This window comes from Dipodomys merriami, unplaced genomic scaffold (genome assembly GCF_024711535.1).
Source record: "Dipodomys merriami isolate MVZ:Mamm:240054 unplaced genomic scaffold, mDipMer1.0.p SCAF_4, whole genome shotgun sequence".
Lineage (NCBI taxonomy): Eukaryota > Metazoa > Chordata > Mammalia > Rodentia > Heteromyidae > Dipodomys > Dipodomys merriami.
This window is the reverse complement of record NW_027205603.1, coordinates 93,132,905-93,146,887: the sequence shown is the minus strand read 5'-3', so window position 1 is coordinate 93,146,887 and position 13,983 is coordinate 93,132,905. Positions and strand designations below refer to the sequence as shown.

Sequence of the window (13,983 nt, the reverse complement as noted above, 5' to 3'; positions counted from 1 at the left end):
GATTCTCTCTCTCTCTCTCTTTCTCTCTCGTCTCGCTTTCCTTGTCTCTCCTTTTCCTCTCCTCTTTCCCATTTTTGTAGTACTAAGGATTGAACCCAGGGCCTTAAACCTGAGCTTGCTGGACAAGCGCTGTACTACTTAAGCTCTAGTTCCTCTTGGGGTTTATGTTAAGATAGGGTCTCACTAACTTTTCACCAGCTGGCCTGGAACTCTTTCCTGCTGTCTCTGCCTCCCAAGTAGCTGGGATTACAGATGTGCACCACCCCTCCTAGCTAAATGATTCCAGTAGATCATTTCTTTAGAACCAAGCCCTATCGGTAAGTCTGTGACACACAATAAATTTTGGTTTGCAGAAAGTAGCTAGAATAGGAACAGCATTATTCCCACCATTTTTTTTTTCTGTTTTGTTTCACTATTTTGGATGGCACACAACACAAACAGACTCATGAGACTGGAAATGCTGTTTCCATTCCTCCTCCTAGGACTCAGCAATCTTGGACCTGCGAGGCATCGGGCAAGTGCTACCCACCCACCTGATGGAAGAGCGGTTGATCCGACAACAGCAGGAAATGGAAGAAGATCAACGCTGGCTGGAAAAAGAGGAGAGATTTCTGGTAATTGTGTTCCTGAGCAGTTTCTTCCACTTTTTAAACCCTGTTAAGTTACTGTGCTACTTGGGATTATTATAAAACCATTTTCCAATGCAGAGGAATTAGTTTTATATCTGGTCTCTCAAAACTAAAGTAAGTGTTATTTGCATTTCTACTACTTGAGCCATGCCTTCAGCTCAGTTATATTCATTTTTGTGACTTTTTGTTGTTGTCATTCTGGGTTTTTTTTTTGGGGGGGGTGGCAGGAGCAGTATAATGGATTAAACTCCAGCCTTGCCCATGCTAGGTAGTTCTACCATTTGATCCAAGCTCCCTGCCCCTTTTTTCTTAGTTATTTTCAAATAGGACCTTGTTTGCATTTATTCCCAGGCTATCCTAGGTCATGATCCTCCTATTTTTGTTTCCAGCTTTTACTGGTTGAAATGAGATTTCATGAACTTTTTGCCATTATCTTCCTAAATCCTCTACCTCCTGAGTAGCTAGGATTACAGGAATGAGCTACTGTGGTCCGCTTTTCTTTCTTTCCTTTCTTTTCTTTCCTTTCTTTTCTTTCCTTTCTTTTTCCTTCCCCTCCCCTCCCTTCCCCTCCAAGCTTGGGCACTGTCACTTTTGTTTTCAAGGCTAGTGCTCTGTCACTTGAGCTACAACTCTATTTCTGGCTTTTTGGTAGTTAATTGGAAATAAACAAATGTCTCATAGACTTCCTTGCCTGGGATGGTTTTGAACCACTGTTGTCTGATTTCCTGAGTAGCTAGGATTACAAGCATGAGCCATCGGCACCCAGCTTCTTAATTATATTTTGGGAACCAGGTTTTTTTATTATTATTATAAAGGTGAGGTACAGAGAAGTTACAGTTCAATAAGTCAGGTAATGTGTGCATTTCTTTTTGGACAGTGTCACCCCTGCCCTCACTCTCTGCCAGTTTTCCCTCCCATCCCCACCCACAAGTTGTATAGTTCATTTTCAACGTAATGTCTAGTGAGTACCACGGCTGTGTTTGTTCATCCTTTGTTCCTCCACTTCTGTGCCGCTCCACTTACCCTCCCAAAGACAAAAGATACAAGGAACAAACAAGACAAAAAGAAAATAAAAACAACAACAAAGAGAAAGCCTTGTTTCCATTTCCTGGAATTCATTTTGATAAATATTACTTTATATGATCAGAGGCACATAGGTATTGTACCTTTATATTCCTCCCTTAAGAGTGTCCTCCCTTGGGGCTGGGAAGATGGATCAGTGGTAGAGCACATGCCTTGCATGCCTGAGGCCCTGGGTTCAATTCCTCAGCACCACCACGTAAGCAAAATGAAAAAAGCCAGAAGTGGTGCTGTGGCTCCAGTGGTAGAGCGCTAGCCTTGAGCTGAAGAGCTGAGGGACAGCGCCCAGGCCCAGAGTTTAGGCCCCATGACCGGACCCAAAAAAAAAAAAAAAAAAAAAAGGGTGTCCTCCTTTGATCTCATAGTATGTGAATGCCCAGAGTCCTGTATAATTTATCATGTCTTGGTATATTTTAGATCTAGCTTCCGCATATAGGAGCAAACATGAGCCATTTGCCTCTCTGAGTTTGGCTTACCTCACTTAACTTGATTTGTTCTAGGTCCATCCATTTCCCTGCAAATGACATAACAGCTGTGTAAAATTCCACTGTGTATAGGTACCATGTTTTTTGGATCTACTCGTCTATTGTAGGGCAGCTGGGCTGTTTCCATACTTGGCTATTGTGAATAGTGCAGCAGTGAGCATGGATGTACAAGTGTCCTCACAGTACCCTGGCTTGTGAGATTCTGGGTAGTTGCCGAGAAGTAGCATGGCTGGATCATAGGGAAAATGTGTGTTTAGTTAGGAATCCTTTTTTAAGATTTTGTCATACATTAGGGCTGAGAGCATTTCTGTGGTTTTTGTTGTTTTTCATTCCTTGTTTATGCAGAAAGGACTACAACTTAAGTGTCAACGTGAACATAAAATAATTGCAATGCAATCCCATATGACGTAGTAAAAACTACCTTCCTGAGGTCCTTTTGCAGCATTGTCTGACAGGTACAATTCCCCTTTCCAGTGTGTTTGGACTCAGGGATAGGAATTGTGTTCTTTACATAGCCCTTATCAACAACCCCCTTCAGAAGTCCCTTGGGGACAGAGAGGAAGTGGTAGGGAGAGAAGGAAACGTTGTTTATTCATACACCCAAATGCTCTTTTAGACTCATCATCACCCTCAGAACTGGGACCTCTGGGAACTTATTGTCAACTCCCCTTCAAACCTTGAAAGAACTGTGGCTGGAGGGAGCTGGATTTCCTGCTGCCTCCACAAAAGCTTAGTTGGTTGCTGTACCTGAGGAGTCCAGATCTGGCTCCCCTTGCTTCAGTTCAGCTGGCATTCTCAAATGCCAGCTCTGTGTAGGTGAAATGTCAAGAATCAGACTCCAGCAGGAGCCTGTTCCTGTTCCTAACCTGACTTGAGACCTTTAAGTTAAGAAGTGGTGCTGTGGTTCAGAGTGGTAGAGTACTAGCCTTGAGCAAAAGAGCTCGAGGGTAGCCTCCAGGCCCTGAGTTCAAGCCCCAGGACCAACAACAACAAAAAATAGTATAAGACCTTTAAATCAATGGTTTCAAACAGTGTTTTGTCAGATTAATCAAGGATCAAGGTGTGATTCCAACTTCAACTTGGTTATACAAAACTTTGATTTCTTGCCTTGCACTTTTAAATTAAACACCTTACACACTCTGGGTGATGGAGCACTCTGTCCTGTGGAGGTGGCCAGTGCACTTGGTGGGACTCCTCAGGAGGTCTTGGGGCACACCCACAAGAAAACTCATTTTATGTCTCAGCCATTACATGTGTACCCCATTCAGGACAAGTGCCCTTACTAAACACACACCCTTGTGAAAGGTGACAAGAAAAGAATAAGGCAACAAGCAAGAGTCTCAGTATTGCTGCCATACACAACATTGACATTGTTTTCTATCTGAAGTTACTCAGTATTCACAATCACCCTGAGAGGAATCCTTTGTCCTAATCCTTTAAGGGCTGGACCATGTGTATCTCAGAATTAATTCAATGTTTCTTAACTCCTAGAAAGTTAATGACATACCTGATCCACATCACATTTCATAATACTCTTAACGGCATCCTAGAGTGAAAACTACTAATGCTTCTAGAAGCAGAATATGAAAGTCTATGAGACTCACATTATCTCTAGTCAACCACCAAAAAGCTGGAAATGGAGCTGTGGCTCAGGTAGTAGAGTGCTAGCCCTGAGCAACAAAGCTCAAGGACAGTGCCCAGGCCCTGAGTTCAAGCCCCAGGACTGGCCAGCACACACATAGAAGCTGAAAGTGTAGGTAGTGTAGTGCTAGCCTTAAGCCAGAAAGCCAGCCAAAAGCACGAGGTCCCGAGTTCAAGCCACAAAAATATATAGAACCTGTAGTTCAGGGAGGAGCTGGGTTGAGGAGGTCGCATGGCAGGTGGGCATAGGCAAGGAGGAGGAAGTCAAGACCGGTGAGTTCCAGGTGGGTGCTCATAACTCCACAGAGGAGAATGAGGAGACAGGAGGAGGGCAAAGTGGGAGTGAAGCCTAGAACAAGTAAATGGAAGCATTTGGCTTAGATATTTTAAGTTGAGATTAAATCTGAAATTTTATTTCTTCTAATCTGAATTGTACACCACAACTATAGCAATCTGTAAAATCCAATCGAATCCCTCCTTTCCTGCATTAAAATCCACCAGTACACAAGGCCTTAGGCTTAGCTGCAATGTTTGTGTACACACACACACACACACACAAATACATACATATATTTTTACAGCTGGACCCCAATGACTCATGCCTGTAATCCTAGCTACAGGAGGCTAGAGTTCAAAGCTAGCCAGGTAGAAAGGCCTATGAGATTCTCTCTCCAGTTAACCACTAAAAAGTCAGGCTGGAGGCTCAGAGCAAGAAAACTGAGCTAGAGTGCAAGGCCTTTAGTTCAAGCCCTGAGGCTGGCACCTCTCATTAAATGCTTTTCATGGCTGTGTGCCACTCCTGTTGTACCAGGCTATGTTGTGTCTGTGAACTACTTGTTGCAGTTGACTTAGCACTGAGTTGTGGGTATTCCCATGTGTATGGGCCACCTCAAGATTGTGGCCCCAGGGACCAGGCTAGGGCAGCAGACATTTGGATTCTGGCACCTGCCTCTTCATTCCTGAGTTAAAGCACATGGCTTCTCTCAAGTGCAAGAGGATTTGGGTGGTGACAGGTACAGAGAGGAGGGAGCCCCTGGTCTGTCTTCGTCTGCATTGATGGACTCTTCCAGAGCCATGCGCATGCACCTGTGTGTTTGGGGGAGTTTCTTTGTGGCCTCCCAATACCTCTGGCTGCTTCTGCTAAGGACCAACATGAAACACTGAGAAAACTCAGCTACTTTTAGAAAGATTCTGCATAAGTACATAATGCAGGTGGCTCTTAGGTCCTGATCCCCAGGGTTGGAAGCCTGCCTTCAGTTTGCTGCTTGGGCATTAGAGCCTGGGCTGGGTGAGTGGGCTTGTTTCGCCAAGATGCTGAGTCTGCTGAAGTAGAGCTTTTGAGCCAACAACCCTTTCAGGGCAGGGCATTTTTAAAGCATTCAAAATGCAAGCCTTTTTTTTTTTTTTTTTGGTCATGGGGCTTGAACTCCGGGCCTAGGCACTCAGAGTTCACCGCCACCAAGCTCTGCACCCTGGGACACAAGCTCTGTTAATTTGAAAATCACTTTGCTTGTCAGTAGTGGTAACCAATGTTTTACTCCTGAGTTAGGGCAGATAGCTGTTGTGTGTCTTCTGTTTTCAGAGCTCACACTGTATTTTGTGGTTGTTGCTTTTAATTGAGTCCCTTCCAGTTCAGATATCCCTCCGCTAACATATGTCACAGGCTGATTTCTATGACAGCAGCCCCAAGGATCCTTCTCAAGGTTACATGGCCTCAAGATAGCAAACCTTTCAGCAGACCATGCTTCCTCTCCTGTTACTGTCTTAGATGGTAGCCTGTGTGAGATAGCAGTATGTCAGGGAATCCACTGACCAATTTTCCAGAATGCTGTTGAGGGAACTCACTTTTCTATCAGGCACTGCTTAAAAATAAAGTTAGTTGTTTTTTATTATTATTGTTGTTGTTGTTACTATTATTATTACTGTGTTCACAGTAGTTCTCTAATGTGGTACTATGCTTTAAAAAAAAAAAAAAGGACAACTTTTAAATGAAAAAGTCTTGTCTGGGCTGGGAAGATGGCTCAGTGGTAGAGCACTTGCCTTGCCTGCCTGAGGCCCTGGGTTCAATTCCTCAGCACCACATAAGCAAAATTTAAAAAGCCGGAAGTGGCGCTGTGGCTCAAGTGGTAGAGCTCTAGCCTTGAGCTGAAGAGCTGAGGGACAGCGCCCAGGCCCAGAGTTCAGGTCCCACAACCAGACCCAAAAAAAAAAAAAAAAGAAAAAAGAAAAAGTCTTGTCTATATAAAGCCCACTTGAGTTCTGAGAAAGGACAGTAGTCCAGCTGTTTTCCCCTCACACAGCATGCGCAGTCTAGATGAACGAAAATGTTGGCTAGGGGTGGGACTAGCAAGCCATAGGAGGCTGGCCACAGAAGAGGGCAGCTACAGCCTTCCTGCTGGCTTCCAGAAGAGAAAGCAGCAATCTGATCTAAGGAGAAAGGACTTGGAGTCCAAAGCCTTAAGTTTGACCCTTTCATTTTCTTTTTTCCTAGCAGTACTGAGCTTTGAACTCAGGGACTCATGCTTGGCTGGATTGGTGCTCTACCACTTGATCCATATCTTTAGCCCTTTTTTATGATGATTTTGTTTGGAGTTGGAGTCTGATGAACTCTGCCTGGGCTGGCTTTGAACTGAGATTGAGTTTCAACATCCTAATGAGATAGGATATAGGCATGAGCCACTGGTGCCTGGCACATTTGACATTTTCTAGAGTGATATCTGTGAGAGCAGAATCCATCACTGACTGACTGCTTTCAACAAGCTATGGGGTTACTGATACTGCTCTTGGACTTTCCAATCTGCAGTACTGTGAGCCAAAACAATGCTTTGTTTTATAAATGACACACAGTGGCTTGGGTGACCCCTCCTGAAGGGATCTGATGTTCTAGCTGGAAAGGTATAGCTTCAGATAGGAAAAAAGCTACAAGCCAGGTACTGGTGGCTCACACTTGTAATTGCAGCTACTCAGGAGGAGGAGGCTGAGCTCTAAGGATCACAGTTCAAAGCCAGCCCAAGCAGGAAAGTTTGTGAGACTCTTGTCTCTGATGAACTACAAGAAAACTAGCAGTGGCGATATGGCTCAAAGTGAGTAGAGTGCTAGACTTGAGCAAAAGAACTCAAGGACAAGGCCCAGGCCCTGAGTTCATCCCCCTAACTGAAGCGGGGGGGGGGGGCGGGGGGGAGTGAGACCCTATCTCAAAAACAAGCTGAGGCTGGAGACATGGCTCAAGTGTCAAAATTATCTGCAAGTGCAAGCAAGGCCTTAAGTTCAAAGGCCAGTAGTACCATCTTTGTGTGCGTGTGCGTGTGCGTGTGCATGTAGTGGTGGTGATGATAGACACCCATAATCCCCCACCTGGAAAATAGCTAAAGCAAGAAGTGCTGGGGAGGGGCTGGGAAGGTGGCTCAGTGGTAGAGCGCTTGCCTTGCATGCCTAAGGTCCTGAGTTCGATTCCTCAGTACCACATAAGCAAAAAGAAAAAAGCCAGAAGTGGCGCCTGTAGCTCAAGTGGTAGAGCGCTAGCCTTAAGCTGAAGAGCTGAGGGACAGCGCCCAGGCCCAGAGTTCAGGCCCCATGACTTGACCAAAAAAAAAAAAAAAGAAGTGATGGGGATATATCTCAAGTGATAAAATGCCTGCCTATTTGGCACAAGGCCCTCATATCAAATCCAGCACCAAAAAGAAACAGTCTTTTAAATATAAGATGGGGCTAGGAATGTTGCCTAGTGGTAGAGTGCTTGCCTTGCATGCATGAAGCCCTGGGTTCATTTCCTCAGCACCACGTACACAGAAAAAGCCGGAAGTGGTGCTGTGGCTCCAGAGGTAGAGTGCTAGCCTTGAGCACAGAGAGGTTCAGGGATAGCACCCAGGCCCTGAGTTCAAGCCCCAGGACAGGCAAAAAAAAAAAAGATGAGCACAGTGAGTGGAGTATAGCCCAATGGTGGAAAACTTGCCTGACATGAGCAAAGACCTGGTTTCAGTCCTCAGCAACAAAGAGAAGAAAAAGGCAACAAAAATTGGGCTTATCCGATGTTAACCTGAAGGGCAGGAACAGTCAAACTTGGGAGCACAAACGCAAGGCAGTGGGAAAGTGCTTTACTGCAAGACCATCAGGGCAGGGGCAGGAAGCTGGGAGGCTGTGGTAACAGAGGACAGATGTGCTACCGGAGGAGATTATTTAATTTAGACCATCAGGACTGTCAGTAGCTTTCAAAGAAAAAATGAAGTTGTTTTTGTTTTTCTAGAAACCTGACGTGAGGCTCTCCCGAGGCAGTATCGACCGGGAAGACGGGAGTCTTCAGGGCCCAGTGAGTGCTTGCTGACGCTGTCGCGGCTCCCCGGGCTTCACTCACACTCGAATGGGCCAGCAGCGCCGTGTCCCAAGATACCCAGCATGCAGCATGGGTGATATTGTATTCTAGGAATAAAGCACACATTCTAGCTAGGACTACTCACACATGCTGTATAGGGAATTCTTAGAGATACAGAGTTTCCTGCCTCACTATTGAGAGAGGCTTTTTATTAGTAAGTCAGGCTCCTTGTGACCTAAAGAAATACTTTTGTACATTTACTCTGTCTGTACACAGGCTGTTGTTTGCTAACTGTTCATATTTCTTGTTCTTTTTTTTTTTTTTTTTTGGATCCGGTCGTGGGGCCTGAATTCTGGGCCTGGTCATTGTCCCTCAGCTCTTCAGCTCAAGGCTAGTGCTCTACCACTTGAGCCACAGCGCCACTTCCGGCTTTTTTCTTTTTGCTTATGTGGTGCTGAGGAATCGAACCCAGGGCCTCATGCATGCAAGGCAAGCGCTCTACCACTGAGCCACCTTCCCAGCCCCTCATATTTCTTTTGTGGGTTGTGTTGCCAGTCACATAAAACTTGCGCAAACAAGATTTCGTTCTTCTGAGAAAGGAGAAATCCCAAATTGGCTTCAGAAAGCTAGCCTCTGAGTATTTTCTGAGGCTTTTGTAGTGCCTAGCATTGTTTCCAGCATTTGAAGGGAAGTAGCCTAAACTGTTCTGTTAAGGTTTCCCCCATGAGGGGTCCACGTCAGAGATGCAGGTTCTGTTAGCACACATGGCCCTACCAGTCCTAAGCTGTATAGTGGAATCTTGAGAAATGAATTGCTCACTGTGGGGCACCTAGTAAAAGTGAGTAATGGAGTGAGCAGGCCAGTGAATGACATAAGGAGGAATAGTCCTAAGTGAAGCCGTCTCCAAGACCATGTGCTCACTTGTCTTCCTCAGTTGACTGGCACTTTTACCTCTTGGGCTATGCCTACAGCCTGGCCCGTGTGCATGTGCGTGTGCGTGCATGCATGTGTGTGTTGGGTCCTGGGCTTCTCAGGTTGTTTTGCTCAAAGCTAGCCCTCTACCACTTGAGCTGCAGCTCCACTTCTGCTTTTGGTGATTAATTGGAGATGTCTCACAGACTTTCCTGTCTGGGCTGGCTTTGAATCATAATATTCAGATCTTAGCCTCCTTAGTAGCTAGGATTAATGTTGTGAACCATCAGCACCCAGCTTACAAACTGGCTTATTGATGGTTATTTTGGATATGGACTTTTCTGCACAGTCTGGCTTTAAGCTATAATCTTCAGGATCTCAGCCTACAGAATAGATGCAATTATAGGCATGAACTGCCAGCACCTAGTGTAAGTCTTTGTATTTTTTATTCTTTTTTATTCTTTATCAGACCTAACTAAGTCAAGGCATAGTTTGTCTTCTCTTTTGATTTTTTTTTGGGGGGGGGTCCAGTCATGGGGCCTGTACTCTGGGCCTGGATGCTGTCCCTCAGCTCTTCAGCTCAAGGCTAGCGCTCTACCACTGAGCCACATTCCCAGCCCTCTTTTGATTTTTAAAAAATACAATTTTATTATTAAGATACCGTACAGAGGGGTTACCGTTTCATAAGTCAGGTGATAAGTACATTTCTTTTTTGGTCAATGTCACTCCTTCCTTTGCTTCTCTTTTGACTTGGCCTAGAACTCAATAGATGTGTGACACCAAGTTTTTACACACAGAATATGCTGGGGACAGGGACAATGTAGTCCCATAGGACACAAGTACCACAGTATTCCCAGGCTTCTCGCCATCATTGTTTGAATGCACCTTCCGGTACTCAACTAGGAAAAGAGGAGAGAGGAAGCAGAATAGCAGAGATATGCTGGGAAGGCCTGAGCTTGTAGCGCTTTAAAGTTAAGCTAAGAATTTAAGTCCATGTGGCCCAACCACATGTGGTCCCAGAGCTTCCCCTGCTGGCCTCTCCACCCCCTTCTGATGCCTGCACTGCAGTGACTGTTAAGCAGTGCCATCTATTCAGCAGAGACAAGGGTGGATGATGGAGGGGAAGCAGTCATCGTGTGCTGCACACACCGCTGATGTAGTGACTGAATTTTTCTCTTCTCTCAGACTGGAAACCAACACATCTATCAGCCTGTGGGTAAACCAGGTCAGTGAAAAATGTGTGTTGCAAAGTTGGCATCATTTGTCAGGAGCGTGTTTTCCGTGAGAATGCTGTTGTGGCCTTGGAATGCTCTGGTGATTTTAACAGTCTTCCCTCTGCAACCCACAGCCAGACAGTGCCTAGAATGCTGGGAGCATAATTTATTGCTAGAAAGCATCAGAGACGCTGCCTTAGAACATAAGCATATTGTGTGTTGTTATAACAATACCTCTGTGTGGCTGTGTTCTTACACTGACTGTAGAGAGAGAGGAGGCAGAGTAAACCTACCCCATATACACCTCAGCCTAGGCCTGTGCCTAGTCTGTATTGTTAATGGGGAGACAAGGGAAAAAACAAAAAAACAAAAAACAATACCTCTGTGTGACCGAGCAGGAAGGGTCATGTGGTCTCTCTTCATGAATGTTCATGAGAGTCTGCTTTTCTAGATCCTGCAGCTCCACCAAAGAAACCGCCACGCCCTGGAGCCCCGAGTCACCTGGGCAGCATTGCCAGCCTCAGCAGCCCAGGGGACAGCTACAATGAGGGTGTCAAGGTAGGCATCTCAGGCTGGGAAGCACTGTCTGCCTTCAGTGCTGGTAGAGTCCTTGAGACCTCCATAGATGGTATGTCCTAGAATCAGGGCCCAGAGGTCACTGGGCTACTTCTGAAGCCTCCAGCTGTTGGGAAACTTATAAAAAGGAAGACTAATGGTTCATGCCTTTAAGCCTAGCTACTCAGGAGGCTGAGATATGAGGATCACAGTTTGAAGTTAGCCCAGGGTAGGAAAGTTTGTGAGACTCTTATCTCCAATTAACTACCAGAAAATCAGAAGTGGAGCTATGGCTCAACACTAGCCTTGAGCAGAATAGCTCAAGGACAGTGCCCAGGCCCTGAGTTCAAGCCCATGACCAACCAAAAAAAAAAAAAAAAAAGGAATGGCATGAACTCTCCTTCCTGGTTTTCTTTCAAACGTGATAGGTCTTAGGGTCTCAGTTGCATCCTGACTTTCTGCCAACCTTCTGTGGATTCACTGCCTCCCAGTTTATATGGCTTTCTGGGAAACCTTTTATCCCGCTCAGGTAAGAATTTTGTTGTTAAAAAGACTAGCAGAGCCAGGAACAGATGGTTCACACCTGAAATCCTAGCTACTCAGCTAAAATCCAAAGGTTCACAGTTCAAAGCCAGCCCCAGCAGAAAACCTGACATTCTATCTCTAGTTATCCAGCAGAGTGCTGGAGATGTAGCTTGAAAGGTAGCACCAGCTGTGAGCAAAGATACTGAACAAGTATAAGGTCCTAAATTCAAGCCCCAGTATAGGCACACGCACCTGTGCACACAAACTAGAAGAAACTTCCCCAGACCAAGAGTAAAGTTCGGGCAAGACTGTAGGCATGCCTGTGTGTGGCTCTCCTCTGTCTCCTACATCCCCACAAAGGGCTGGGGCAGCTTGCTCTCTCTCTCTCTGGGAATGGGAAAGAGGAGCTTCCCTCTTCTACCTCTGCCATTTGCAGGGCTAGAAAATATGCTCTATTTCTCAGTTTGAGTTTCATAGGATATTGCTAGAATATGGATGGCTTTTTTTTCTGCTTAGTGTTGTTTTTGAAAATGGTGTATCAAGTGGCACTGTGGCTCAAGCAGTAGAGCGCTCACCTTGAGCTGAAGAGTGCAAAGACAGCGCCCAAACCCAGAGTTCAAGCCCCACGACTGACCAAACGGCATATCAAGCCAGGTGCCAGTGGCTTACACCTTTAATCCTAGCTACTCAGAAAGCTGAGAAAGGAGGATCACGAATCAAAGCCAGCCCAGGCAGGAAAGGCTGTGAAATTCTTATCTCCAGTAAACCACCAGAAAACCAGAAGTAGTGCTGTGGCTCAAGAGGTAGAGCACTAGCCTTGAGCTGAAGAGCTGGGGACAGTGCCCAGGCCCAGAGTTCAAGCCCAATGACTAACCAAAAACACAAAAGTATATCAGCTATACATGGCAGTACTCACAATCTCAGCACTTGGAGGCTGAGGCAGGTGCATCAGGAGTTCAAGGCCAGTTTGGGCTGAATAATCTACCCTGACTAAAGCAGAAACAGGAAATGAGGTATATATTATATGAAAAGCATCTTAAATCATAAGAGTAAAGCCAAGTTAGATAGCTTTGTTTTCAAATATTCATGTATGGAGTGTCTTCTCTGTACCGCATGCTGTGACAGACGCTCTCCATCAATACTGTAAATCCCCACGTCAGCCTCACAGTGGTGGCAATTATATTTTCCACAAAGTTGGCCAAGGCTCACAGAGGTCCAGGGTCACTCTGCCAGTATCTGAGCCATGCACAGACTGCCCGCCTTGTGCCTCTGCTCAAGGCATCCATCTCCAGAGCAACGGGGTGACGTGTGATCAGTGTGGGCATGGGATCCTCTTGGGAATCAGAGCATGCCCCAGCTGCCATCCTGCCAATGCACAGTCTGTCCAGGAGGTGAGCAGAGCATGCCCCAGCTGGCCTGGCATGGACTAGACTAGCACAGCTGAGCTGGAGGTGCCCTGCTATTGCAGGGGGCCCAGAGCCCTTACAGGCTTGCCCTCTCAGCTCCAGGAAACCCAGTGGAGAAATGAAGTGAATGGACATTATTGCCTTTTCATAAGTGCAAGAGTCAACTTTCAAAATGGCTTGTATAATCATTACAAACCAATTTGAGAGGTAGGTAAGGCACCATGGTGGAATTAAGACATATGTTCGTTCGTTCGTTCCTAACAGTTTGAGTACAATTGATTTCACAATTAGAATGTAAATGATCCGTATAATTAGGAATCCTCTTAACATAGGATATTAAGCAAGCAGAAATCTTAGGGATACAGTGTACTTGTTTCAAACATAACAAATAAAGATTGAAAAATAAAGTGATACATATTTGTTTGAAATATACTGAGTAAGGTTTTTTAAGTAATGTGAAGTATATGCCTTTATTTCTCCATTTTCTGTCATTTATTTGAGGGTATTACGCAGCCTAAAAGAACAATAACTTATCCAGGCAGGTAGAAATAGTCCATTTTGTTTTTCTTGTTTGGAGTTTTTCTTTTTTTTTTTTTTAATTTTCTTGCCAGTACTGGGACTTGAAATCTGTTCCTCATGCTGTCTCTTGACTTTTTACTTACGGCTGGCACTCTGCCACTTGAGTCATGCCTCTACTTCTAGCTTTTTGCAGCTAACTTTAAATAAGAGTCTTGCAGATTGGTGTGCCTAGGCTAGCTATGAACCACCGTCTTCAGACTCAGCCTCCTTAGTAGCTAACGACAGGCTATTTAGGGTCTTTTTGGTTGTTGGAGGTCCCTCATTGCTAGGGAGTGACCAAAGAAGTTGTACAAGTTAGGCAAGCCCTCTGCCACTGAGCCACACCTCCAGGCTGGCTAGTCTTCAAACATCAACCTAAGTGGTTTATTTGGAACTGACTGGCTGTGGAGGGTGATAGCTTCTTACGGAGTGCTAGCCAAGGAATCCTAAGGTGTCACAATCTAGGAAACAAGAACCCAGTATAGATGCTTTTCCAACTAAGCTCTGGCTTGTGGGCGTCCCTGTAAGTGCCCTCTGTACGAGAGTGAAGAGAAGGGTCACAGTTCATGCGGGAAGCAAAGCTTTAAGCCTTCCCTCGCCATGGCATTGGGGGATTGGTGGGACTGTGGAGGGACACTTGCTCCCTAACACTCCCAGGAAGCTGCTCCT

The 13,983-nt window shown here is 45.5% G+C and overlaps 1 protein-coding gene and 1 pseudogene across 13 annotated transcripts in view; both read left to right on the top strand.

Moving 5' to 3' along the window:
* The window catches only part of Ptk2 (protein tyrosine kinase 2), a 248,044-nt gene that overhangs the window by 225,910 nt on the left and 8,151 nt on the right, over positions 1-13,983 (top strand). For all 13 annotated transcript variants that reach the window (XM_069991475.1, XM_069991474.1, XM_069991473.1 and 10 more), the window contains 4 exons: positions 483-614; positions 8,079-8,141; positions 10,242-10,281; positions 10,722-10,828. In XM_069991475.1, the coding sequence (XP_069847576.1) occupies positions 483-614; positions 8,079-8,141; positions 10,242-10,281; positions 10,722-10,828 (342 nt within the window). The remainder of the gene's footprint in view (positions 1-482; positions 615-8,078; positions 8,142-10,241; positions 10,282-10,721; positions 10,829-13,983) is intronic.
* On the top strand, positions 10,502-10,622 carry LOC138806388 (small nucleolar RNA SNORA51; annotated as a pseudogene).